We start from the raw sequence: 25,308 nt of genomic DNA, 5'->3' as shown, positions 1-25,308 counted from the left end.
TACAAATAAAATAAAATACTAAGGAATTAACGTAACCAAAGAAGGAAAAGATCTCTACAAAAGAAAACTATAAAACACTGATGAAAGAAACTGAAGAGGACACACACCAAAAAAGTAGAAAGATATTCCATGTTTATGGACTGGAAGAATTAATATTGTTAAAATGTCCATAGTACCCAAAGCAATATATAGATTCAATATAATTCCTATCAAAATACCAGTGACATTCTTTGCAGAAATACAAAAAGCAATCCTAAAATTTATATGGAACCACCAAAGGCCTAGAATAGCCAAATAATAATCCAATTCAAAAATGGGTAAAAGATCTCAATAACATTTCCCAAAAGAAGATATACAATGGCAAACAGGCATATGTAAAGGCCCTCAACATCACTGATCACTAGAGTCATCTCGCCTCAGTCAAAATGGCTTTCATCCAAAACACAGGTAATAACAAATGATGGCAAGGATACAGAGAAAAGAGAACCCTTGTACACTGTTGGTGGGAATGTAAGTTATAAAATCACTATGGAGAACAGTCTTAGAGCTTCCTCAAAAAACTAAAACTAGAGCTACCTTATGATCCAGCAATACCACTGCTATGTATATACTTTAAAAAAAGAAAATCAGTATATCAAAGAGGTATCCAGACTCTCATGTTTATTGCAGCACCATTCACAATAGCCAAGATTGGGAAGCAACCTAAGTGCCCATCAACAAATGAATGAAGAAAGAAAATGTGGTACTTAAATACAGTGGAATACCATTCAGCCATTACAAAAAAATAAGATCCTATCATTTGCACCAACATAGATGGAATTGGATGTCATTATGTTAAGTGAAACAAGCCAGGCACAGAAAGAAAAACTTCACATGTTCTCACTTATCTATGGGAGCTAAAAATTAAAACAATTGAATGCATGGAGACAGAGAGCAGAACAATGGTTACCACAGGCTAGCAAAGATAGTGGGTTGGGTGGAAGAGGGAATGGTCAATGGGCACAAAAAACTAGATACAATAAATAAGATCTAGTATGTGATAGCACAACACAGTGATTACAGCCAACAGTAATTTACTATATATTTTAAAATAACTAAAAGATTAGAATTGGATTGTTTGTAACACGAGAAAAGATAAATGCCTGAGGTAATGGACATGTATCTCATTTAGTCTGATGTGGTTATTATGCATTGCATGTCTGTATCAAAATATTTCATCTGCCCCATACGTGTATACAGCTAATTTAGATGCCCACAAAATTAAAAACAAAAAATGTATTAAATTTTAAAAATAAATGAATAAGATAAAAGAATCAGTAAAAAAAGAAAAAGATTATCCGTACATGCTGCAATTCTATGAAGATTAATCGAGTCCCTTTCCAGTTGTGATATACACTAAAAATTCCACTAACAGGACAAATACGCTTTTATACTTACAACATCTGTTGTTAGTGCAGCACAGGGATGAAAATGATCAAAACAAACATCATCATGTTTTACTGAACATATATGCTTCTCTAAATCACTGTCTCTCTCTTCACAGAGCACTAGATACGAAGAGCAAGAATATCCAAATTAATGGACATATAATTATTAGAATATGGATAACTTTGTAGTAAAATATAAAAATCCCTATAAAAAGCTTTATAGTAAAATATAAAAATATATAGTAAAACATAAGAAAATAAGCTTACCAAGTCTAACTTCATATGATTGATTTTTATATGAATTGTCTCGGAGAAAGTTGGGGCACTTGTCAGCCTGTTTTTCAGAAATAAATTTCTCTTCCATAATCTTGTCTGCCTGTTTCCAGTACTGTTTTACTGATTGCAGCCACCTTACAGAATAAACATACATATAACTTAAATAAAATATAGAAGTATTTATCAAGAACTTGGATATTTTAAACAAAGAAAATTTAATAAGTTTAAAAATTTAGTACATGTGCTCTCAATTTAAACCACCTGAGTTTGAGTCCCAGCTCCACTACTTCAGAGCTGTGGACTTTGGGCAAATTCCTCAACTTCTCTGTGCCTCCATTTCTCCATCATAACATGGAAGATAACGAAAGTATCTTTCTAATAAGGGTGTTGTAAGGCTTAAATGAGTTAATATACCTGCCACATAGAAAGCACTATGTGTTTGTTACCAGTGATGCTGTTGCTATCATTGTTGCTGTTACTAGGAAAAATCAAGTCTGGTAACAAAACAATACTTGATGTTCATATAATGCTTTTTTGTTCTTATGACTGCCATCTGCAAGGTCAATGACTGTGTCCCTGTTATTTCCATTTTAGCTTTAATTACTGGATAAGGACAAAGAAAGAGGGATACAACTCTCTTACTTCAGATGACATTTATTTGAAAATTTTTAGAAATTTTCCTCCACAATTTCAGATCTGGCTATGGGAGACCTTGATTTTCTTTGGAGAAGATGTTTTCCTTCTCTAACTTTCAGGAAATATATCTTCAAAAAAATTTTAGAAAGCCAGACATGGTAATGTGCACCTGTGGTCCCAGCCACTCAGGAGGCTGAGGTAGGCGGATTCCTTCAGCCCAGGAGTTTAAGGCCAGCCTGGGCAACAAAGCGAGACCCCTGATGTTTCAAAGATTGGGTAATAAATTTATTTGAAAGTTATTTTAGAAAAAACCTTCAAGACTTCAGACCATATAGACAGTATATAATTCAACCACTGAATATATAACTACCACTCTTTTTACCTATACCTACTCAGTGAGAAGAGTTGGGTTATTTATGGTAGCTGAAAGAACCAAAAAGGGACATCGAATAATGACGAGGAGGAGCTCCCAAAATTTTGCTCCAACTTCTCTGCCAAGATAATGGACCTAGTAAAGAAAAAAAAAATCAGTTGAAAAGTTGATGTCAAAATGGTAAATAAAAAATAGAATCATAAAATCATCATGCATATTTTTCCAGTTTCCTATAAATGACCTAACCTAAATAAAGTGAATGGTGATAAATTCAGACAATAGAGATCACTGACACTTAACTCTCTCCAATTTCCATAACTCATCCATTATTAATCCCTACAGATTCCAATTCCAAAAATCTATTTTGAAGCTATGTTTTTCTCTCCATTTTTTGTCATTGAAGACACCATCACCTGGCTTTCTACAATAGCCTTCTGATTTTTCTCTTAGCTTCCACTCTTTCTCTATACTTTCTTCACATCATAGCCCTAATGATATTATTAAACAAAAATCAAATTAGACTACATCCCTAATTAAATCCCTACACTGTCCTCCCAATGCATTTACAGCAAACTACAAGCTGCTTAACTGGAGGTGTAACTTCCTGCATGATCTTGCTTCTTCCCACCTTTCCAACCCCATCTCAGGCCACTTTCCCAGCCATGCATTCTGCTCCCAACCTACTGGGCTTCTTTTCATTCCTTGAACACACATGTTCCACACTTCACATATACGACCCTGCTACTTAAAATCCTCATCCACCTCTTAGCTGACCATTCCTGCTTATCCCTGCAAAGCCCAGCTGAAGGTCATTGCCTCAGAAACACCTTCCCTGAGTATCTGCTCCAAAGTTGTTCTTCTTACTTCCCATTTTGCTATTATCTTGGTGAAAACTGACTGATTTTTTTTTCTTCAGAGTTTGTATCACAATGTTTACTTATATTTTCATTGGTGCATTTACTTATTTAATTGCTCTCTCCTTCACTAAACCACAAGGTCAGTACTGGCATACCAGGGAGAAAGCACAGTGCCTAGCACAGAGTGGGTACTCAATTAATATCTGTTGAATGAATGAATGAATTCTCTTTGGTTAAATAATGCAAATTAAGACTTAGAAGGGAGGTCCAAGTTTTAGTCTTAATTAAACAGAATACACCTTGACAATTGGGTCTCAGCTGGAAAGACTTACTAACCAAGCCTAGTAATAAATACATAAAGAAGAATATTCTCATATCCATTCTGACTTTGATCTAGTCAGATAATCACCCACTTTACCAAATGTTAATCCTATGTTTTGTATCAGTAGGCAATTTCTCTGAACTTTCTAGAATAAACAATTTTTAAAGCTTTCTTACAATCAAGTTCTGTGCATGTATAAATCAGAAAACCAAAGTTATCCACATTTTGTTTTTTGTTTTGAGACGCAGTTGCGCTATTGTTGCCCAGGCTGAAGTGCAGTGGTGTGATCTTGGCTCACTGCAACCTCTGCCTCCCAGGTTCAAGTGATTTTCCTACCTCAGCCTCCCGAATAGCTGGGATTACAGGAACATGTCACCATGCTTGGCTAATTTTTGTATTTTTAGTAGAGGCGGGGTTTCACCATGTTGGTCAAGTTGGTCTCGAACTCCTGACCTCAGGTGATTCACCCGCCTCGGCCTCCCAAAGTACTGGGTTTACAGGCATGAACCACTGCACCTAGCCTCATTACCCACGTTTTAACATCACTGTGCTTAGGCATTTTGAGATGAGACCACAATCCAAGGTTCTAGATCGTGAAGATCAAGGATTTTGCTTTGTTTTCCCTTTAAACGGGAATGTTCAAAGTCAGCAACACACAATACAGCCTGATGCATAAAAGGAAATAGACTACTTTCAGGACAAAGAAAGCAGAATGACAGCATGTCTGCCAGCTCCCAACTTCACACAAAAAAGGAGTAGATTCACTACATAGGTTTGTCACCTAGTTTTCCTTTAAGTTGAAAATTCCTTGAAGCAACAAAATACAAAGCTTGAATTCTATTTACAGTTCTTTCCATTCATTTTGATAATAACATAACTATGTCCTTCCAGATCTACACCATTCGCCACCTTGCTCTCTGGCCAATGAGTCTGATCTTGGGAACTGGCTCACCCAGCCTCCTTAGCTCTCTAGCTTCTCCTGGGTTTGGCCAGTGGGAAGCGTAGGCAAGAAATGGGAAGGAGAGAAGACAATGAGCTCAAGGTCTTTGTTCTTTTGCTCTCTCTCCCTAAGAGGTCAACCTTGGCCAGCTGCGATTCTTCACCAAGGTCACACCAAGGTCACTGTTCTTCTCAAAGAGACATATCTATAGAGTCTCTCTTCTGTCAAGGTTCATCCTGCTTCCTCCTCCCTTCATCCTTACAGGATTGAAAGGCTTGTACTATTCTGGACTACTGTACTTACCTTGTGGTTTCCCTTGTACAAACCTTTGTAAACAGCCCCTTGGTAAAAACACTTTTCTAAAAATTATACTAATGTGAATATGCAATCTTTTTTCAGTTGGTACCCTGGCTGACGCACAACTTAGATAATACCATCACTGAAAAAGCCCCATATTCTTTAAATTACAAATTACAGTGTGTATGCAGACTAGAACATCAACCAGAGAACTAACACCAAACCTACCTCATCAAATATAACATATCTGATCCTTTCCACCCATTTTTGGCGATGAGGAGCAAGCAACAGGATTTCAAAACATTCCGGCACTGTAATAAGTACCTACAAATATGAACAATTAGTGTAGCTAACTTTACGGAGCATTACTTTTATATCAGGCATAGTAATAGGAATCTAGAAAATATGCTGCTGCTGATAGCAGTTTCATTCAGATAACATTGCATCTTTGACATTTTTCATTTAAATCTTTACATTTATGAACATTTGGATTAATGAAAGTGAAAAAAAAAGTTTCTACTCTGTAATGATTGTTTTACATTTTGTTTAGTCTTAAATGTCTACTTGGTGAATTCAATAAGGGAGACAATCTATCTTAATCTATGATTTACCTATTGACAGGTCCACTGTCAACACACAATCTTTTTGAGACAAGTTTTTATTATAAGGATTCATAAACATCATTCACAAGAACTGGCAATTTTGAATGGAAAGAAAAGGTTGGGTAGTCATTTAGCAATGCATTGGATTTGTCAAATCTACTTGAATCCCTTTCTAAGTTATAATGAAATATCATAACTTTCTATTTGAAATTTCAGCTCACAACGTGAGTATCCTTAGAGATGGTGAGCCTAGTTCTTACTTTCTAGAGTAGAACAACCTTAAATTTTCCTTAGAGCAATTTCATTTTCTTTGTGAATTCAGTGAAATGATTTCTATAAGGGCTTGTGCTGTGCAGATTCCCAGCAAAACAGTTATATAAGTACTGCTCTATAAATTGATAATAAACTCATTAATTAATATGTCATACCTGACAGTTTAGTACATTGTGATGATAATCTCTTGTGAAAGAACCACATAGAGTTCTGCTGGCAGGCAACGTTTTAGTAAAACGATTCTCAACAGTTGCAGCCACTTGACCAACAAGGGACTGATTGACAAGAAAAAAAAAAAAAAACATTAGTCACTCAGTAGAGAACAGATATATAAAACCTTGAGGACAACAGAATCCACACACATACACATACACATTCACACACACACATTCACACACACACACACACATACTCACACACTTTAATGAAAATGAAATAAGGAAGTAGGGAAAAATTACAGATGGTAGTGAAATTATTTGATACCATTGAGTATTCTCTTGGATCGTCCTTGATTTTACACACACACACACACACACACACACGAGATAGATAGATAGAGATTACATATTGTGTACATGGTGATAATGGGCAAATGAACGACTTTCTATTGAAAATCAATATTTTCTATTTTCATTGACTTTCTATTGAAAGTTCATGATTCCAGGTATACCACCATTGCTCTGCCTGGGATCCTCCTAGTGCTCTGTCTGTCTGTGCTTGTCAGAATCATTTCTTATTTAAGCTCCTGCAACTTGTCGCCTAAAAGAGGCAAAGAGTCCATGTGGCCTTCTCTTAAATGTTTCAGCCTCTAGGATTCCCCTTCTATTGTTTTGAGCTTAACTATAATTATATAAAAAGATGTTTGGTGTCTCTTATCCAGCATTTCAGATATTTTACACAAAGAGATTTCTCTGTTGACCTATATGGCCATATTGCTGGAAATGGAAGTCATATATACTTGTCTGTGTTTTTTAACTGAAACAATATTAATTAAAAGCAAAACATAAATCTTCATAATTATAATCATAGCATACCACTCCAAGGGAGGGAGTGAAAAGGAAAAAAGGAAAGGGGAGAGAGAAAGGGAAATAACTTAAAATGTAAATTTAAAAAAAAAATTAATCCTTAAAAAACTATATAGTCATCATTTTTACATTCTTGATAGTGAAATATTTTCTAAAAATAAGTATAATTGCAGTAGGTATAAATGAAAATATTAATATATTAGACGAAATGAAAATATCAAAAATAGTTTCTTGGCCGGGTGCAGTGGCTCACACCTGTAATCCCAACACTTCAGAAGGCCAAGGTGGGTGGATCACCTGAGGTCAGGAGTTCAAGACTAGCCTGGTTAACATGGTGAAACCCCATCTCTACTAAAAATTCAAAAATTAGCCAGGCATGGCAGTGGGAGCCTATAATCCCAGCTACTCAAGAGGTTGAGGTGGGAGAATCACTTGAAAACGGGAGGCGGAGGTTGCAGTGAGCCGAGATCGTGCCACTGTACTCTGGCCTGATTAACAGAGCAAGACTCTGTCTCAAAAAAATAAAATTAAAATAAAATTAAATAAAATAGTGAATTAGATCTAGAATGTGACCGTGTGCATTCTTTTCAAAGGGATGTTCAGGAATGAAAGAAAAAATGAAAGTCACTCAAGCACTACCTTTGCAGGTGCAATGTACACGACCACCCCGTCATCGCTCTCCCTCAGCACTTTCTCCATGCAGTAGTAGGAAGCATAGGTTTTTCCTGCTGACACTGGGGCAACAATCACTGCTGACTCATTCTTATCCACCACATCCAGGAGTTCCCGCTGCAGGGTACAAAGCGTTCAAGAAAGTGAACAGCATGTTACCAAAACACAGACAGTATCCTTTGTACCTTCTGTCTCCTGTGCCTGTATTATGCTACCTTTGGGGGAACTCTCTGAACCCCTGAAGATTAGGTCTAGTGAACACTTGAAGGATTCAGGAAAATGCCTGGATTACTCATGCCATTCCCTCAGAAAAGAGATTTTGTTTTACAGTTTGGCCTAGAGAGAAGGTTTCATTTCTGCAAAATAGAAAGCAAGACTGAGTAAAACATATTTTTCCATTAGAAAACACTTTTTCTAATTTTCATTGAGCAAGTACAGAAAGAAATTTCCAAAATTGAGCACTAAAAACTAGTAATGCCACATTAGCATGCCTTCACATACAAACAGGTATCAGTATAACTTCCACTGATGGTGAAAATAAAGAGGCCAAGACGGGGAAGAAGTGATTGATTTCTCATACTCTGGTTACATTCTCCAGGCACAGGAGAGGAAAGGCATTAAACAAGATTAAGAAGTTTATGCAAAATTTAACATGTAGAGACACAGTAAGGAAAAGTTCTGAAGTCACACTGATTAGAAAAGTACAATGTTTGTTGTCATTACCTGCCATGTGTTGGGAATAAAATCCTGGATCCTGGGATCTGGATTTTTTCTTTCATCTCGTATCAAGTAATGGCCCATGTATTGCAGTTGAAACCGAGCTGGTCCAATGTCAATGGAGTATTTCTTCTTTTTGTCATCTCCTATCATCTGTTATTATTTTCATATATTATTTGAAATTCAAAATTGAATAAACATTTATTAAATATCCACTGAGCACATTCTATGCACAAGGCATTTTTGCTATCTTTTGTTGTTGTTGTTGTTTGAGACAGGGTCTCGCTCTGTCACCTAGGCTGGAGTGCAGTGGCACGATCATAGCTCACTGTAGCCTTGAACTCCTGGGTGCAAGTGATCCTCCTGCCTCAGCCCCACCACTCCCTATCCCACCCCCTGGCTGAGTAGCTGGGACTATAGGCACATGCCATCAACTGTGGTTAATATTGTGTGTGTGTGTGTGTGTGTGTGTGTGTGTGTGTGTGTGTGTGTGTGTGTGTTGTATAGACAGGGTGTTGTCATGTTGCCCAGGCTGGTCTTGAACTCCTGGGCTTAAGTGATCTGCTCACCTTGACCTTCCAAAGTGCTGAGATTACAGGCATGAGCTAACATGCCTGGCCTACTATGCTTTTAAATAGTGTAATATTTCAGTAAGAAGAGTTTTACCACCTAAAATATTATTCTTGGGAAAAGCAGATGTTAACGTTAAAAAAAGTTCATCCTGGAATTGGAACCTGGAACCCTATTAAAGATCATTCTTCAATCTCACTACATTACAGTTTTTAGATAGTGCTAGAATTATGTATAGGATTCATTCCTATTATGGAGGGTTTAAAGTGGCATCTGGATATCATCTAGTATTTAATTTCTGTTTTCAGAAAGCATCTGTACAAATTTTATAATTTTAATTTACTTCAAAGTTTGTCAGCTAGGTTATTAATAAATAATCTCAAATCTATTATTTTATAAACTATAATCAGAGTAAACATATTCAATTGATAACTCTATATGTGAGATACTTTATTAGACTTAGTATTCTTCTGTATTAAAATTGAGTAAAAATTTAAAGTATAAGAAATTCTAGTTCTCTTACCAGAGTTGGATCCAAAGAGTTTGCCAAATCATTAAAGCCTAAATATTTAAGGCATTTAGCTATATATTGATGATGTTCGGCTTCCAAAATTTCTGGGTATCTCTCCAGAAGTGAATGAATCCTTTTCATCATTTGAACAGCTATACTTAAATCTTTTGAAATTTTGCCTTGTTAAAGAAACAAAAAAATTGTTATAAAGAACATTAGAAATAACTGCTTGATCACTCATGACAATCATTGAGTTAATCAATTAACCTCATTTGATTAAACCTCACTATTTTACTTGACTTAAAGGGGATTTTAGAGCATTAAAAACTAAAACTCATGATTAAATTAAATTAATACTCCATCTACCCACATTTAATTATCATCTTAAGTAACTTAGACATAGCTGGGTAAGTATAGGCAAAAAAGAAAAGAAACAAACTTTGTGATTTCCAGCAGAAATAAGAACCACTGAAACTGAGCTCTGTACACATTTCCAGAGAAAAATAACATAATAACCCACATATTACTTCTGTGTCTTCTTCTCTTGTTTATAGGAAAAAGTCCTATGATTTTAGATGCCTGACCAAAACATGAGCAACATTTATCAAGGCCTACTCTTGACCACATACAGTATTTGTATTTATGAAACCATCAGCGGAACCCCTCAATTATTGAGGGCTAAGATACAGCCTCACTGCATCCCAATCATTCTATCCAGACTCTCCTAAGCCCTTCTATTACCTCCTGTTCACATATAACCTCTTTATCTCTATCCCACTACTAACCATTCCATATAAAGTCAGGGCTTTTTATCTTCTTTCCTCTTTGTCAAGAAATATCCTCTTTCTTGACAAATACTACTGAGTAACTGCTTATGCAGACCACCAATGTATGCTTTAAGGAAGTACAAATGAAATTTAAGACAGAGGTCTTACCATTGAGGAACCTTCAGTCTAATTGGAGAACAAGGGATTAGTGTTGAAACAGATCAGTAAAATATCTAAGCGATTTACAATTCAGGGTCCAAATGGAGTGATAGAAGCAGTGTTATGTGAGCAGGAGAAGCTGGGAGGACTCCACAAGAGGGTGGCCTTGAAGGACACACTGAATTTAAGCCAATGAAGACAAGCAGGAGAACATCTGTAGCAGAAACTGATCATTACCTCCTCAACATCCATTCTCACCCAATGCTTTCTTATAAATCCCCATACTAATGGATACTGCAGTATGTCCCATTCAAAGTTCACATTTTCTAATCTTTCTGTGGTTTGGTGTGGTTTTGTTACTAAGTTTGGCCATTGAGAAGTAAGCAGAAATTGGTGGAATTTCTGGGATTAAGGCTCCTTACATAGAAGAAATACAGCGTGAATGTACAAATTTGCCCTTTCTTCTTCTTTCTACTTTGTTCTGGAATACAGTTATCACGGCTGTAGCATCAGTCGCCAACTGCATTCATGACATAACTTTAAGAATACAACTCATGCACTAAAAATGGTATAATATGATGATAGCGGAGCCTAAGTTCCCAGTGACACTGAACTGCCTATCTCTGGACTTCTTTTACATGAAAGAGAAATAAACTATTTTTTTTAAGCCACTGTTAATTCCTATCTCTGTTTATAGTTAATGGCAATTCCTATCTGATATGGCATCATGGATAAGTAAAAACACATATGCTAAAGCTTAGAGATGAAAATAAGCATGGTCTCTGACAGCCCACTGAGGTACTGGCTTTGCTGGGAAGTAGAATAGAGACGTGAGCGTGACTACAGAGTCACGTGGCCACACATGAAAAGGGTCTGAGTAGGAGATACTCAAGACAGGGTGATCAACCACAACTTGAGGAGGAATTGTCAGCTTGGTCTAGCATCAAAATCACATATCTCAGGCTGGGCGCAGTGGCTCATGCCTGTAATCCTAGCACTTTGGGACACCCTGGCAGATGGATCACCTGAGGTCAGGAGTTTGAGACCAGCCTGGCCAACATGGCAAAACCCCGTCTCGACTAAAAATACAAAAATTAGCCAGGCATGGTGGCAGTTGCCTGTAATCCCAGCTACTCAGGAGGCTGAGGCAGGAGAATCACTTGAAGCTAGAATCCGGGAGGTGGAAGTTGCAGTGAGCTGAGATCACTGCACTGCACTCCAGCCTGGGCGACAGTGAGACTCCGTCCCAAAGAAAAGAAAAAAAAAATCACGTATCTCTTCTCAGTTTTTTTGATTCTTTCCCTTAGTTAGCTCTTCCACAATTCAGTCTTCAGGAAAATAAGTAATAAAAGCACACACCGTAAGTCATGTGAAGACGTAATACCTGAAAATAGTATGCACACATCATTTCTGCTACATATTTCACCAAAATCATTCTTTACTGCCAGTTGGAGACATTGATACAGGAGGGCACAGGGAGCCACAGAAATTTGAGGGAGCACTTAGAATGCTAGGCAGGCAGGGCCTATTTCAACCCAGTTCCCTCCCTGCCAGCCCACAGTATGGAAATGGTTGTGCGCCGTTACCTAGGACTGCAGGTGCTACTGGGCATCTATTCCCCCATAGCTAGGGCTCTCAAGGAATTCTGGCAACCATCCACTTCCCTGCTCTTGTCAAAAACTAGGAAAGGGCTGAGATTTCATCCTATTTACAAGTTAGCAATTTAGTCTTTCATAGTCTCATGGTTGCTGGCAAAAGACATGAGACTCCTGGGTCAGAGACAAAAGGCTTTATTATCATGGCACAGTAAACCATACAACCATCATGTATATGTCGGTTCCCCTTGTGCTCCATGGGGGAGATATAGAGCCCAGGCAGAAACCACACAACGTAGGTTTATGTCACAGCTAAGGAAATCTGCACTTAGAAAACCAAAATATTTTATAATGAGTCTCAGGTAAAACCTACGTCTTTGCCCTGGAAGGAAATGTAATCTTTATTAACTGGACAGTAAACAAACTTGGCCTTTGCCCTAGAGAGAAACACAATTTCTTCCTTCCAAGCCTGTTCACTATACAAACATACTTAAAAAGATAGTCTGGAAGTGAATCTGTCAATGCCTCTACTGGCTAGGTGGGCAGAAACACGGAAAAACCGAAGGAGAATCACCTCCCAGCAGCAGCTTCACATCTCGCTGCTGCTGACAGCTTTCCTTCTCTGATAGGCCCTGTTGCTGCTGCTGAGCCTCACCTTGCTTTGCTGATCCCCTTAATTCTCTCCACACTTTTGGAAAGAGTTTTTTCTTTATACTCTCCTCATTTCTTTTTGAATGTGCCGTCTTTTCCCTGTTGGGACCCTCTGTCTAACCTCTGCAATTCCACTTCCTTGTCTGCAAAATATAATAGTAACTATCCTAAAGGGTCACATTGAGAATAAAATCAGACAATGGATTATACGAAGTTTTAGCACAACCATGCATTCAGTAAATATGTTAACATCATTAATATTTTCATCACTACTCTTTATCCATAGAGTATGGAGTCCCATACCTTCACCTCGGCAATGTTCTTTCCATGCTTTAAAGCAGGCAATTAATCCTGACATTTCAACTCCAAATTTCACTGAATTACTTGCACATGATGTCAAATATTCTTCCAATTTCCTTATTCCAGAATGTAAATTCGTCTTCATCTCCTCTTCAATAGAAAACAGCAGATCATCCTTTTGCTGATCTTTGTTCTGGTCTTCTTTGAGAAATGACTTTTTCTTCTTCTTCTTCTTTTTGGTAATTTGGGAGGGTTTGGTATTCTGCTCAATAATAAAAGGAACATATGAAACAAGTGGGAAAATTCCATTACAACATTTCACTAATAAGACTATGTTTTGTGCATTTACTGAGGACTCTGGCCATCATTCTACTCTTGCACAGGCAAGAATTCTTAACGTCTTGTCTTAAAATTAAAGTCTGTGTGATGCAAACCTACTTAAACTTCAATATAAATGTAAATTGCCTCTTACTGCAGAAGATTTTCTAGATTTCTAAATGGTGTAGATTATTAATAAAGGAGTAAATGGAAGAAAACAAAGAAGAGAAAGAGTAGCCACTGAGCTTGATTTTAGGAGAGCTTCTTGGAGATCTGGAACTTAATTAATTTATTCATTCTCCACCCCACAAAGCATTTTGGGCCTCTCAGATCCCGCTCACTCTTTGGAGACTCATGTTGAAAAACACCAACGGTCTAAGCAGACAATTAGTCAATGTGGGGAAAAAAACAGAAATGCCACTGGAAAATGGAGGAATCACACACACTTAGTGGGGTGGTAATTTTTCCCACCCCTCCCCTAACTAGATCAAACATTTAATTCCCATTTTGCTTCTATTTCAGTGTAGAGGCTGCTCCTAGGCCTCATGCTATCAACATAACAGAACTGAGCAAGCTCGCATCGCTTCCTGGCCCCACAATTGGCGCTACCAAAGAAGCAGAGGTGCACAGCCTGGGCCCCAGGGGCCAGCCTTGGGCACAGGGCTTGGCAAAGGGCTCAGCTGGGTAAGGCCCTTGCACAAGAGCTGCAGAAGGTGGTTGCTTCAGGATGCTGTATTCACTTTGATCCTTATGCTTGAAGTCAAGCCTGGACCTTTGCCTGAGCCAGCCCCACCTGGCCACCCTCAGCCCAGAGGAGGTTAGGACTGTGGGCTGAGGTGGAGCCTCTACAGTTGAAAGCATGTGTTCTGTGGCTGGATGGGCCCTTAAATAGCTCTAGGAGAGAGACCTACCAGCAGTGCTAAGAAACCTACAGTGTAATTAGTGATAACTGTTATCTAGAATGGCTTTGAGGAGGTATCCTCTCACTGATATATAAGATTTCCTTGTAGCCTTTGCAACTTCAGCCTGGTTAATGAATTCATGGTCTGGCAAGGAAAAGGAAGACTCTAGATCTCTGATTAAGAATTTTCTGACATTAGTGGGAAAGAGAAATGTTTTCATGTTTTGGATCTTTTCCTTCTGGGGCTTTTATGTTTCATTCTCCAAAAACATTCCCTTTCCTACTCCAATTAGGGTAAGGCAGCCATGATAAGTGCCATCAGTCATCAATAGCTTGGTTTGTGCTCTTTCACGTATTTAGCATGGTTGACCTCAGGAAGGGGATTTACCAAAGCAAATAAATGCCTTTCCTTAATTCCCATCCATGAGGCCAAGAGAGAAGTACTGAAGCCTAATGAAATCCCCTCTGATGAAGAATGATCGCAAAGTAGTACCTCCCCAAGCAGAGCCATAAAATCTACCATTTGTTCAGTCATAAACACTATCATTTGTGTTACCTGATACTTTTCCACATTACCTTTTTATTTATTTATTTTTTTAATTATAGGGATTCTAAGTTTGTAAACAAGCATGGTCTAGGGTAAAGCCAGGAAGAAAAAGAAAATAGGTATGGAGGATTCCCACCCTTTCAAGAAGAGCTGGTCTTACCTTTAATATAAACAAAAGTCCAGGACAGATTAATGGCATAAATGACTTAAAAACATAGACAGTTTTCAAAAATCAGGCAAAATAATAAAGCTGATGGAAATTTTAGGCCTATTTTTGCCACCTCTATGTAAAAAAGATTTTCACTATAATTAAACTAATACATGAATTTTTTTTTTTTTTTTTTTTTTGAGACAGAGTCTTGCTCTATCACCCAGGCTGGAGTGCAGTGACATGATCTTGGCTCACTGCAACCTCCGCCTCCTAGGTTCAAGCAATTCTCCTGCCTCAGCCTGCTGAGTAGCTGGGATTACAGGCACCCACCACAATGCCCAGCTAATTTTTGTATTTTTAGAGGAGATGGGGTTTTGCCACATTGGCTGGCCAGGCTGGTGTTGAACTCCTGACCTCAGGTGATCTGCCCACCTCAGCCTCCCAAAGTGCTGGAATTACAGGTGTGAGCCACTGGACCCAGATCACAAACATTTCTTTTAACTTAAATTTGACTTTTCTAAATTCAAGCTTGTAATCCTTTAATGCTTTAAGTTTGTTATCAGAAAAATCTATCTTTTCTTATTCTAAAAAGGATAGAATACTAGATTTTATGTAATCTTCTTAGAATTTCTAATGGCAAGCAAGTGAAATAACTCATTTGCAAGTGATATGATTTAGGTCTGTGGCCCCACCAAATCTTATGTAGAATTGTAATCCCCAGCATTGGAAGCAGGGCCTGATGGGAGGTGACTGCATCATGGGGAGGGGGTTTCTGATAAATGGTTTAACACCATCCCACTCGGTGCTGTTCTCATGATAGTGAATGAGTGACTTGTGCAAGATCTGGTTGTTTAAAAGTATGTAGCACCTCCCCAACATTTCCTCCTACTCCAGTCATGTGAAGTGCTGTCTCCTCCTTTGTCTTCTGTCATGATTGTAAGTTCCTTGAAAGCTGGGTGCAGTCGCTCACACCTGTAATCCCAGCACTTTGGGAGGCTGAGGTGGGTGGATCACCTGAGGTCAGGAGTTCGAGATCAGCCTGGCCAACAGGATGAAAACCTGTGGTCACTAAAAATACCAAGAATTCGCTGGGCATGGTGGTGGGTGCTTGTAATCCCAACTACTTAGGAGGTTGAGACAGAAGAATTGCCTGAACCCAGGAGGTGAAGGGTGCAGTGAGCTGAGATCGCGCCACTGCACTCCAGCCTGTGCAACAAGCAAAACTCCGTCTCAAAAAAAAAAAAAAAATTAAAGAAGTTCCCCGAGGCCCAGGAGCTGATGCCACCATGCTTCCTGTACAGCCTGCAGAACTGTAAGCCAATTAAACCTTTTTTCTTTATAAATTACCCAATCTCAGGTATATCTTTCTAGCAATATGAGAATGGACTAAGACAGTTAGCAAATATGAGAAAGAAGAGCATGGAAGACACCTCTAGAGACAAATATGAGCCTAAAGAAAGCAAAACAACATCAAAGAAAAAATTAGGTAAAATATATGAGATCTACCTGTAACATTTTACCACTGGCACCACTGGAATCCTCCTTTGGTTGAGTAGTTTCAGTTACAATGACTTTTGTAGAGATTGATTCTAATGATTTCCCATAAAATTGCTGATAATCCCGACTCTTTTTCAGGAAATCAAGAACATGAGGATCTCTAGATTGTTCTGAAATAGAAAGACTTAAAATGTAAACGTGTATTTTAAAATATTGTTATATATGTGTACCCACACATTATTTTTTTGACTCCAGAATAATAATTCAGTATTTGCCAATGAAATCAGACTACCATATGCTGACAAAACAATTCCCTATATTATTTGAAGAAGAGAGAAGACAAAGCTCTGCTAATGTCCCGCTCCAAGTGCATGGACATTGCCCCTGTCATTTGGCAGGAGAAGAGAAGAAGAGGCAGGTTGGGGACAGTATAATAGCACATTCACCTAGAACAATGGTCTACAAACTAGGTCCACATGGTCACATCTGATCAGTACATTTTTTGTAATTGGTTACACTCTAAATGACTGTATTAGTACCCACATCATGCTCTCAAGTTTTGTCTCTTGGTTGGCAAAGCCTAAAATATTTATTACTTAGACCTTTCAGAAAAAGGTTGTTGACCCCAGACCTAAAACATTCTGTTTGCATTCCTAAAAAGGAAAACCTCTACTTCTGGTCACAAATATTTAGGAGCTTACAGCTCACAGATGCTGATACCAATTATCTTACACCATGCAAAAATTCAAATGACAGAAAATTCCAGGAAGCAAGGTTAGACTCACTTGAGACCTAGGAACACTCTTTATGAACGTAAAAGATATAATAAATAAGCTGGCATTTTGTTGTTTTGGATGTTGTTGCCTTTTCTGTGTTTGTGTATGTGATCACAAATCAAACCACTCTGGAAGCACACCATGCAGAATCTTGGAAGACACTTAAATAAACAGACTTCTTCTTATATGCACTTGGCATGCTTACTTGACTTATTTCTACATCCTTCTGAAAAGTTTTACTAGTTCTGAAAAGGGTGGAAATCAACATGAGACTGGAGAAAGACACTAAAAGAATGACCCAGGAAGAAAAGATCTATGAATTTCTTTCCTTACGACCCATTTTTAATTGTTTCATGGCTTTACTTTTTGCAGATTCAACCCCTCCTCATTACTGAGTTTTCATGGGCACAATTATGCTGGTACTTGGCAGCATGCAATCAACTAGACAATAGTTTAGCAGGAAAAGAGCTAAAATTTTAGGAAGACTATGGCTGTATCAGCATATTTACTTCAAGGTATAGACAGATTCCTAAAACCATCAACTATCTTTCCCACTTAAACAGCATCTGATATTTTCATGACAATACCATGCATATGTACGTCCTTAAAAGATTAATAAATGTCTATTTGAATTAACAGATATATCTGCATGCATACGTACATATGCACACCAGATAATATAGTGGGATTTTTTTCAGACAGCATGCTTCCTACAGTGCCTCTTCAATTGTATATACATATAGTATGTGTGTATATATACATGTGTATATATAGTATATATTGTATATAGAGATCTCATTCAAAATATTGTATTATATATAATATATAGATAGATCTCATTCAAAATATAATGTGTAATGCCTTTTCACTGTTAATAAAAAGAGCAGCAAAGGCAATTTGTACAAGCTCTATTTTATTGTGGTTACAGAGCTCACCATCAATGTGACATTTGATCCTGTCATAGTCGTCACTAAGGAGTCTTTGAGCATGCCAGTGCAAAAGTTCCTCAGATGTCTTTTCTTTAAACTGTGAAGGAACAACTGGATCATCACTGTAAAAATAAATAATAATTTTTTAAAAATTTTAGGTTTTTCTAATTTTAGCACAAACTTCAGGCTATAATATAGATATCAAAAAATCTCTTTTTCTATTTTTGTGATATAATATGGGTCACAAAATCTCAGAGACATAAAACCCCTGAATTTCTGTCATTCTTGTAACAGTCACATCCATATCAACAATTATGTAGTAAACTTTATAGCTGAAGTAATTTTATTATATGTTCAAAATAACATAGATTTTTATATAGTAGTGTTCAAATCATATTGCCATACTAGATGTTACAATCACTTAAATGTATTATAGTCACATTATATAGAATTTACCATATCCTGATATGATATATTACATAGACATTTTGATGAGTCATTCATTTCACTAGTATTTTAGAGTTAATGGCACTAAATCAGGTACTTCGTTAACTCTATACCTCTTTAAAATAGGCAAATCCTTCATCATATCTCCAACAAATTCATCAATTACAGAAGAAGTCATTGGAACAAAACCCACACTAGGCATCTTTTCCAAGGAGATTTCTGAAAACAAATACAAATTTGAGAGGAAAGGTGTAACTATCCAATATGAATTTTGAACATTATTTTTAAAATTTCAAATGCACAATATTTTACATAAATTTTATTAAAGTTTACCAAGTTAGAGCTTCCAAATGAGATATTCCTCAAAGCAAACATGTTATAGCAAGCCAGTATATTAAAAATTAGTATATAGCCATTTACATATGTATGTAGATGGTAACAGATCACTAGATAGGTGAACAGGTAGGTTTTCCATTTCCAAATACTTATTCTTTTTTATTATTTCAAAATATGAATAATGAGTCACAGTATAGTAATAACAGCACTTGAAAAAAGAAGCATCACTCAGAATTCACCTACATAAAAGTCTCCATGAAAATGACAAAAATAGGAAAAAATTAATAATAAAAGTATTTTATGTATCACCAAATACTCTTTAGAGTAATTTTTAAATTTAGCTTTGACTAGAGAATTTTTAAATTTAGCTTTGTTCAAAACTATAGATGAAAAAATACAATCCTTCTCCTTCCTCATTCCTAAATTCTGGGCAATATCCTTCTGCCAATGTATCCACAATTCCCACCTGCATTCCTCTTGCATCTCTCACTTTCCCCTGGGACTATTTCCTTCTTCCTGAATTGTATCATATATAAATATTTTTAATGAGGATATGATGCTAGTTAACTCAGTTCTCATGCATCTGAAAATATCTATATTATTTCCTCATTCATAAGTTATACTTACGCTGGTTACACTATCCCCCAACAACCATTATTTTGTCTCATTACTTAAAAGATATTATTTCATTACCATCTTGCTTTCACTGTTATTGTGGAGAAGTCTACTAGCAATTTAACTTTTATGTCTTTGTAGGTAACTGTTTTCTTTCTAATTCTTAAGAGAACTTTGTTTCTGGTATGCTGTGGTTACACTATAATGTATCTAGTTGGGTGTGTGTGTGTGTGTGTGTTGTGTGCATAGATGCGTGAATGTGTATATGTGTATGTCCTATATGAGACTCATTTCTGCATCCTAACTCCAGGTATTTGTGTCTTTCATCAAATCAGAAAAAAAATTATTTTCAGTCATTATCTATGGATATTTATTCCTCTGATGTCTCTGTTATCTGCTTCTGAAACTCCAAATGGACATGTGATTGACCTAAGGTATCCAAAGGCTTAGAAAGATTGGAAGGTCAGAGTGACTTCTCATGTAAGATCTGCTCACTCAACCCATAAGGGTGCAGAGGACACACCTTCCACCACAACTATGAGAAATAAAATTGTAAGGGGAACCCCAGAATTCTGGAATAGCTCCATGGTTACTCTACTGTGTAAGTCAGAAATTGCAGTGGGAAATGCTACCAGCAAACTGGGTTCCCTAAATGCAACAGGGATAATTCAATCCTGGGGTGCCAAGGGCCAAGTGGCAGCACTTAATCACTAAAGATAAGGTAGTTATGGTTACCATAATGGATGGCAAAGTCAAAGCAGTAACCTGAATAGTCTGATTCACAGAAACCTACGGCATTGGCCAGCTGGTCTTAGTGTTCCTAGAGAAAAACAATAGATGAGCATTCCACTAAATTCTAAATTGATCTGTACAAGAGAAAGAGTTCTAACGAAAGTGAACAAATGCCTAATTTAAATCACCAGTCACGGCTCCTAATCAGTTCTTAAACTTAAGCCCCGTTCCAGACCCAGAATCCCTTGATTGGAGAGAAGGCTGAGACCCTTTGAAGAAGGACCCTGCTCCACTGCCCAAACTCATACTGTTCATCTTTCTTCAGTCTTCCTCAAAGGGACCTACTGCTATTTATCAGAGTGACTGTCCACTGGAGAAGGGGAAATCATCTGACTTCAGGGGATTACTGGATACCGATTCTGAACTGGCACTAATTCCAGGCGATCCAAAATGTCACTGTGCCCCCAACTTCCCACCCCCCAGTCAGTAAGGGCTTGTGGAGCGTCAGGTGACTCATGAAGTTTTCTCTCAAGTTCATCTCACAGTCGGTCCCTGAATCTACTGTGTGGTTATTTCACCAGTTTCAGAATGTGTAACTGGGACAGACATACTCGGCGACTCAACAAATCCCCAGGTTGGTTCCCTGACCTATGGAACGAGGGCTTATGGTATCCACTAGAACTGTCTATACTTAGAAAAATCGTAAGCCAAAAGTAATACCGCATTCCTGGAGGGATTGCAGAGATTAATGCCACCATTAAGGACTTGAACAATACAGGAGTGGTGATTTTCCTCACATCCACATTCAACGTGACTATTTGGCCTATGCAGAAAGACAGACGGATTCTAGAAACTGCCAGTAGATTCCTGTAAATTTAACCCTATGATGACTCCAACTGCAGCTGCTGTTCCAGGGTTGGTTTCGTTGTTTGAGCAAAATAATACAACTCCTGGTACCTGGTATGCAGCTATCGAGCTGGCAAATGCTTTTTTTCTCCATTCCTGTTAATAAAGACCACCAGGAACCCTTTACTTTCAGCTGGGAAGGTGAGAAAAATACACCTTCACTGTCCTACCCTAACCCTATGTCATAATTTAGCCCCCAGGGAATTTTTCTGGAAGAAAATTTTTTCTTCCACAAAGTATCTCACTAGTCCATCACATAGTTGATATTACGCTGCTCGGATCCAGTGAATAAAAAGTGGACACTACTCGACATACCAATAAGACATTTGTATGTCAAAGATGGGAAATAAATTCAGCAAAAATTCAGATAATTTCCATCTCAGCAAAATTTGTTGATGGTGGAAAACGAATGAAACAAAAATTCAAGGATGTTCCACCTCTGCAAAACTTGTAGGAGTCCAGTTGTGGGGGGCATAGCAAGATATCCTTTCTTAGGAGAAGGGAAGTTGTTGCACCTGGCCCCCTCCTATAATAAAAAATAGAGTATAATGCCTGGTGGGCCTTTGTGAATTTGGAAGGCAACATATTTCTCACTTAGGTGTGCTATTCTGGCTTATTTATCAAGTGACCTGAAAAGCTGCTAGTTCTTATTGGAGCCAAGAATAAGAGAAGGCCCTGCAACATGTCCAGGCTGACACAATTGCAGGCTGATTATATTAGATTGCTTCCCTCACGAAAGGTGTCATTCCCTCTGGAATAGACAGTTACCCTGGACATAGTTACCTCCCTGCATGCAATGCTTCTGCCAAAAACACCATCCTTGGACTTACAGAACCCTTATCCACAATCTTGGTGTTTCACACAATATGGTTTCTGATCGAGGAGCTCACTTTACAGCAAATGAGGTGTGGCGGTGGGTCTATGTTCATGGAATGCACAGGTCTTACCACATTCTCCATCATCCTGAAGCAGTTGCCTCAGTAGAATAGTCTAACAGCCTTTTAGAGACACAGTTACAGTGTGAGCTAGGTGGAAATACTTTGAAGGCTGGGGCAACATTCTCCAGAAGGCTGTAACTGCTCTGAATTAGTGTCCAATATATAGTGCTGTTTGTGAATTATAGGCATAATTCACAAATTCAGGATTCCAGGGATAGAAAAGGGATGACTCCACAAACTATTACCCCTAAGTGATATGCTAGCAAAATTTCTGCTTTCTGTTCTGGCAACCCTATGCTCTGTTTAGAGATCTTAGTTCCAAAGAGAGGAATGTTTCCACCAGGAGACACAATGATTCTGTTGAACTAGAAGTTAGGACTGCCATCTTGCCGTTTTGAATTCCTTGTGCCTCTGAATCAACAGGCAAAGGAAAGGGTTATTGTGCTGGCTGCTGTGATTGATCCTGATTCTCAAGGGGACATTGGGCTGCTACTACTCAATGGAGGGGGAAGAAAAAGTGTGTCCAGAATTCAGGCGATCCCTTAAGGATCCTGTAGTACATCCCTTCGTACTACCATGCCATGTGATTAATGTCCATGGAAAACTACAACAACCCAATGCAAACAGTACTCTATGGGTCCATACCCTTAAGGGACAAAGGATTGGATTGGACTGTGTTCTTTGAAGAGACATGTTCAAGTCCTAATTACCGCTATCTGTGAATGTGACCTTATTTTGAAATAGGGTCTTTGCAGACGAAATCAAGTTAAGATAAGGTTATTCTGGATTAGGGTGAGGCCTAATGTAATAACTGCTGTTCTTATAAGAACAGAGAATCTTGCACACAGACCCAGAGGGAACACACAGAGAGAAGGAAAACACTATGTAAAGGGGGAGGCAGAGATGAAAGCGATGCATCTACAAGCCAAGGAACACCAAGGATTGCCAGCAGCCGCCAGAAGCTGAGAGAGAGGCATGGGATTGTAAACTTAAAATAAAATCCAAAGCCCACCCCCCACAACTAACTGAATGGACCCCCTAATGGCCAAGGTTACTCCAGAGAAACCTTTAAAACCGAGTTCTGAGCCACGATGCAAAGGGAAGTCGGATAGGCCTCACTATACCCCTCTCCCTTTTGCAGTTTAGACACAAAAACTGACTAGCATTCATGTGAAAATAGAGATTGCAAGACTGACAGAACAGACTCTTTGTGGCAATAAGATCATGAACAAGACCTAAGGCCATGCCAAAGGTGACATCATGCGCCCTACAGGCCACTATGACTCAGTATACCATGACTTGCTCTGATAACTTGACTCTGGCAGAACATCACATGATGATGAGCAGACTCCTGGTCTTAACTTAAACCCTTCTGCTGACTCCAAGTTTTTTGTTTATTTGTTTGTTTGTTTTGTTTTTTGAGATGGAGTCTCAATCTGTCACCCAGGCTGGAGTGCAGTGGCGCGATCTCAGCTCACTGCACCCTCTGCCTCCCAGGTTCAAGTGATTCTCCTGCCTCTGCCTCCCAAGTAGCTGGGATTACAGGCACGCGCCACCATGCCCAGATAATTTTTTGCATTTTTAGTAGAGACGGGATTTCACTGTTAGACAGATGGTCTTGATCTCCTGACCTTGTGATCTGCCTACCTCGGCCTCCCAAAGTCCTGGGATTACAGGCCTGAGACACAGTGCCTGGCCCCAAGTTTTTACACAAAGCTTTGTTCCTTTAAACAATTGCAAATGAAATCATCTCCAAATCTACCTATAATCTGCAAGCCCCTGCTTCAAGATATCCTGCCTTTTGGGGTCAGTGTATGCCTCCCATGTATTGATTTATGTCTTTGCCTGTAACTCCTGCCCCCTGAAATGTATAAAAGCAAACTGTAACCCAACCACCTCAGGGCCACTTACTCACGACTTCTTGGGATTGTGTTTTCCCCAGGCCACAGTCACCCATATAGCTCAGAATAAACCTCTTTGAAATATTTTACAAAGTTTAGTTTTTCCATTAACAGTTTGGCTTTTAAATCAGACCCTCCACAAGAAACCAATTTTGTAGACAATTTGATTTCAGACATTAACCTCTAGACCTGTAAGAGAATAAACTTCTGTTGCTGTAAGCCACCAGCTTGTGGTGCTTTGTGACAGCGGCCCTGGAAAAGAAGGACCTCAGGCAAAGAACCATGACCAGCTTAGGTGCTTGCTAGTGCACAGGGTGTAGGGAATAGGTAATGGGAGGAGGAGGCAGTCATAAATACCAGCTATGACCATGTGACCAGTTGCAGAAATGAGGACTGTAATAGTTAGGGGCATTTCTTCCTTATTTTGTCTTGAAAATATATATATTAAGCAGACATTTTTGTTTTCTTCTTTTATCAGTTTACGTACAATGTAGTCATAAAAGTATGCTTTGTATCACAGTATTAGGTTACAGGATATCAAAGCAGAAGAATGAAAATTGCCCAAGAACTTAGCATTATCTTTTGAAGGAAGAGTTAACATGCTGTTGGTGGTATGCAGGATAGTTGTATCACGTCAAGCACAAGTGTGATTTTGTTAGTGCCTTTATTGGGAAATTAAGTATGGTTTAAGGATATGTATATGGGTGCTCAGATGACAAGAGGTAGACTGAAATGGTCAGTTTTAGGTGTCAACTTCATTAGCCTATAGTTCCGTAGTTATCCAATCAAACAGAAATCTGGTTGTTGTTGTTGTAAAGGTATTTGTAGATGGGCTTAAAGACTACAATCAATTTACTTTAGGTAAAGAAGACTATCCTAGATAATCTAGATGAGCCTGATCCAATCATCTCAAAGTCCCTGAGTGTAGAATTGAGGTTTCCCTGAAGTAGAATAAATTCCACCTGTGACCTGCAGCTTCAGCTCATGCCCCAAAGTTCCAGCCTCTCCTTCCTTAAGACTTGCCCTATAAATTTTGGACTTGCCGAGCCAGTCCCTATAATCAGGTAAGGCAATTCCCTGCAATAAATCTCTTAATAGATGTATCCTACTAGTTCTGTTTATCTGGTAGAAACCTAACTGATACACTTCCCAAAAGGGTCTTCGACTCAATATGACAATAATCAACATGTCAGCAAGTTATTATTACAAATTAACAAGCCAATTATAAAATGTAAATGAAAATGCAAAGGACTCAGAATAAACTAAACAATCTTCAAAAGAACAAAGTTGGAGCACTTACACTACCAAAACCAAAGTTTCTTACAGAACTACCATAATCAACTT

The 25,308-nt window shown here is 38.3% G+C and overlaps 1 protein-coding gene across 1 annotated transcript in view; it reads right to left on the bottom strand.

Moving 5' to 3' along the window:
- DDX60L (DEAD (Asp-Glu-Ala-Asp) box polypeptide 60-like) overlaps positions 1–25,308 on the bottom strand; it is a 118,716-nt gene that overhangs the window by 59,508 nt on the left and 33,900 nt on the right. The window contains exons 11-22 of the mRNA XM_011959644.1: positions 18,650–18,755; positions 18,096–18,211; positions 16,394–16,554; positions 12,974–13,232; positions 9,511–9,677; positions 8,424–8,570; positions 7,668–7,817; positions 6,159–6,278; positions 5,357–5,452; positions 2,732–2,847; positions 1,695–1,837; positions 1,438–1,547 (exon numbers count right to left, since the gene is read on the bottom strand). Of these exons, the coding sequence (XP_011815034.1) occupies positions 1,438–1,547; positions 1,695–1,837; positions 2,732–2,847; positions 5,357–5,452; positions 6,159–6,278; positions 7,668–7,817; positions 8,424–8,570; positions 9,511–9,677; positions 12,974–13,232; positions 16,394–16,554; positions 18,096–18,211; positions 18,650–18,755 (1,691 nt within the window). The remainder of the gene's footprint in view (positions 1–1,437; positions 1,548–1,694; positions 1,838–2,731; positions 2,848–5,356; positions 5,453–6,158; positions 6,279–7,667; positions 7,818–8,423; positions 8,571–9,510; positions 9,678–12,973; positions 13,233–16,393; positions 16,555–18,095; positions 18,212–18,649; positions 18,756–25,308) is intronic.

The sequence above is a fragment of the Colobus angolensis genome, unplaced genomic scaffold, assembly GCF_000951035.1.
Source record: "Colobus angolensis palliatus isolate OR3802 unplaced genomic scaffold, Cang.pa_1.0 Scaffold5, whole genome shotgun sequence".
NCBI classification, from domain to species: Eukaryota; Metazoa; Chordata; class Mammalia; order Primates; family Cercopithecidae; genus Colobus; species Colobus angolensis.
The sequence above is the reverse complement of the archived record's forward strand: the minus strand, read 5'-3'. Positions and strand labels throughout refer to the sequence as shown.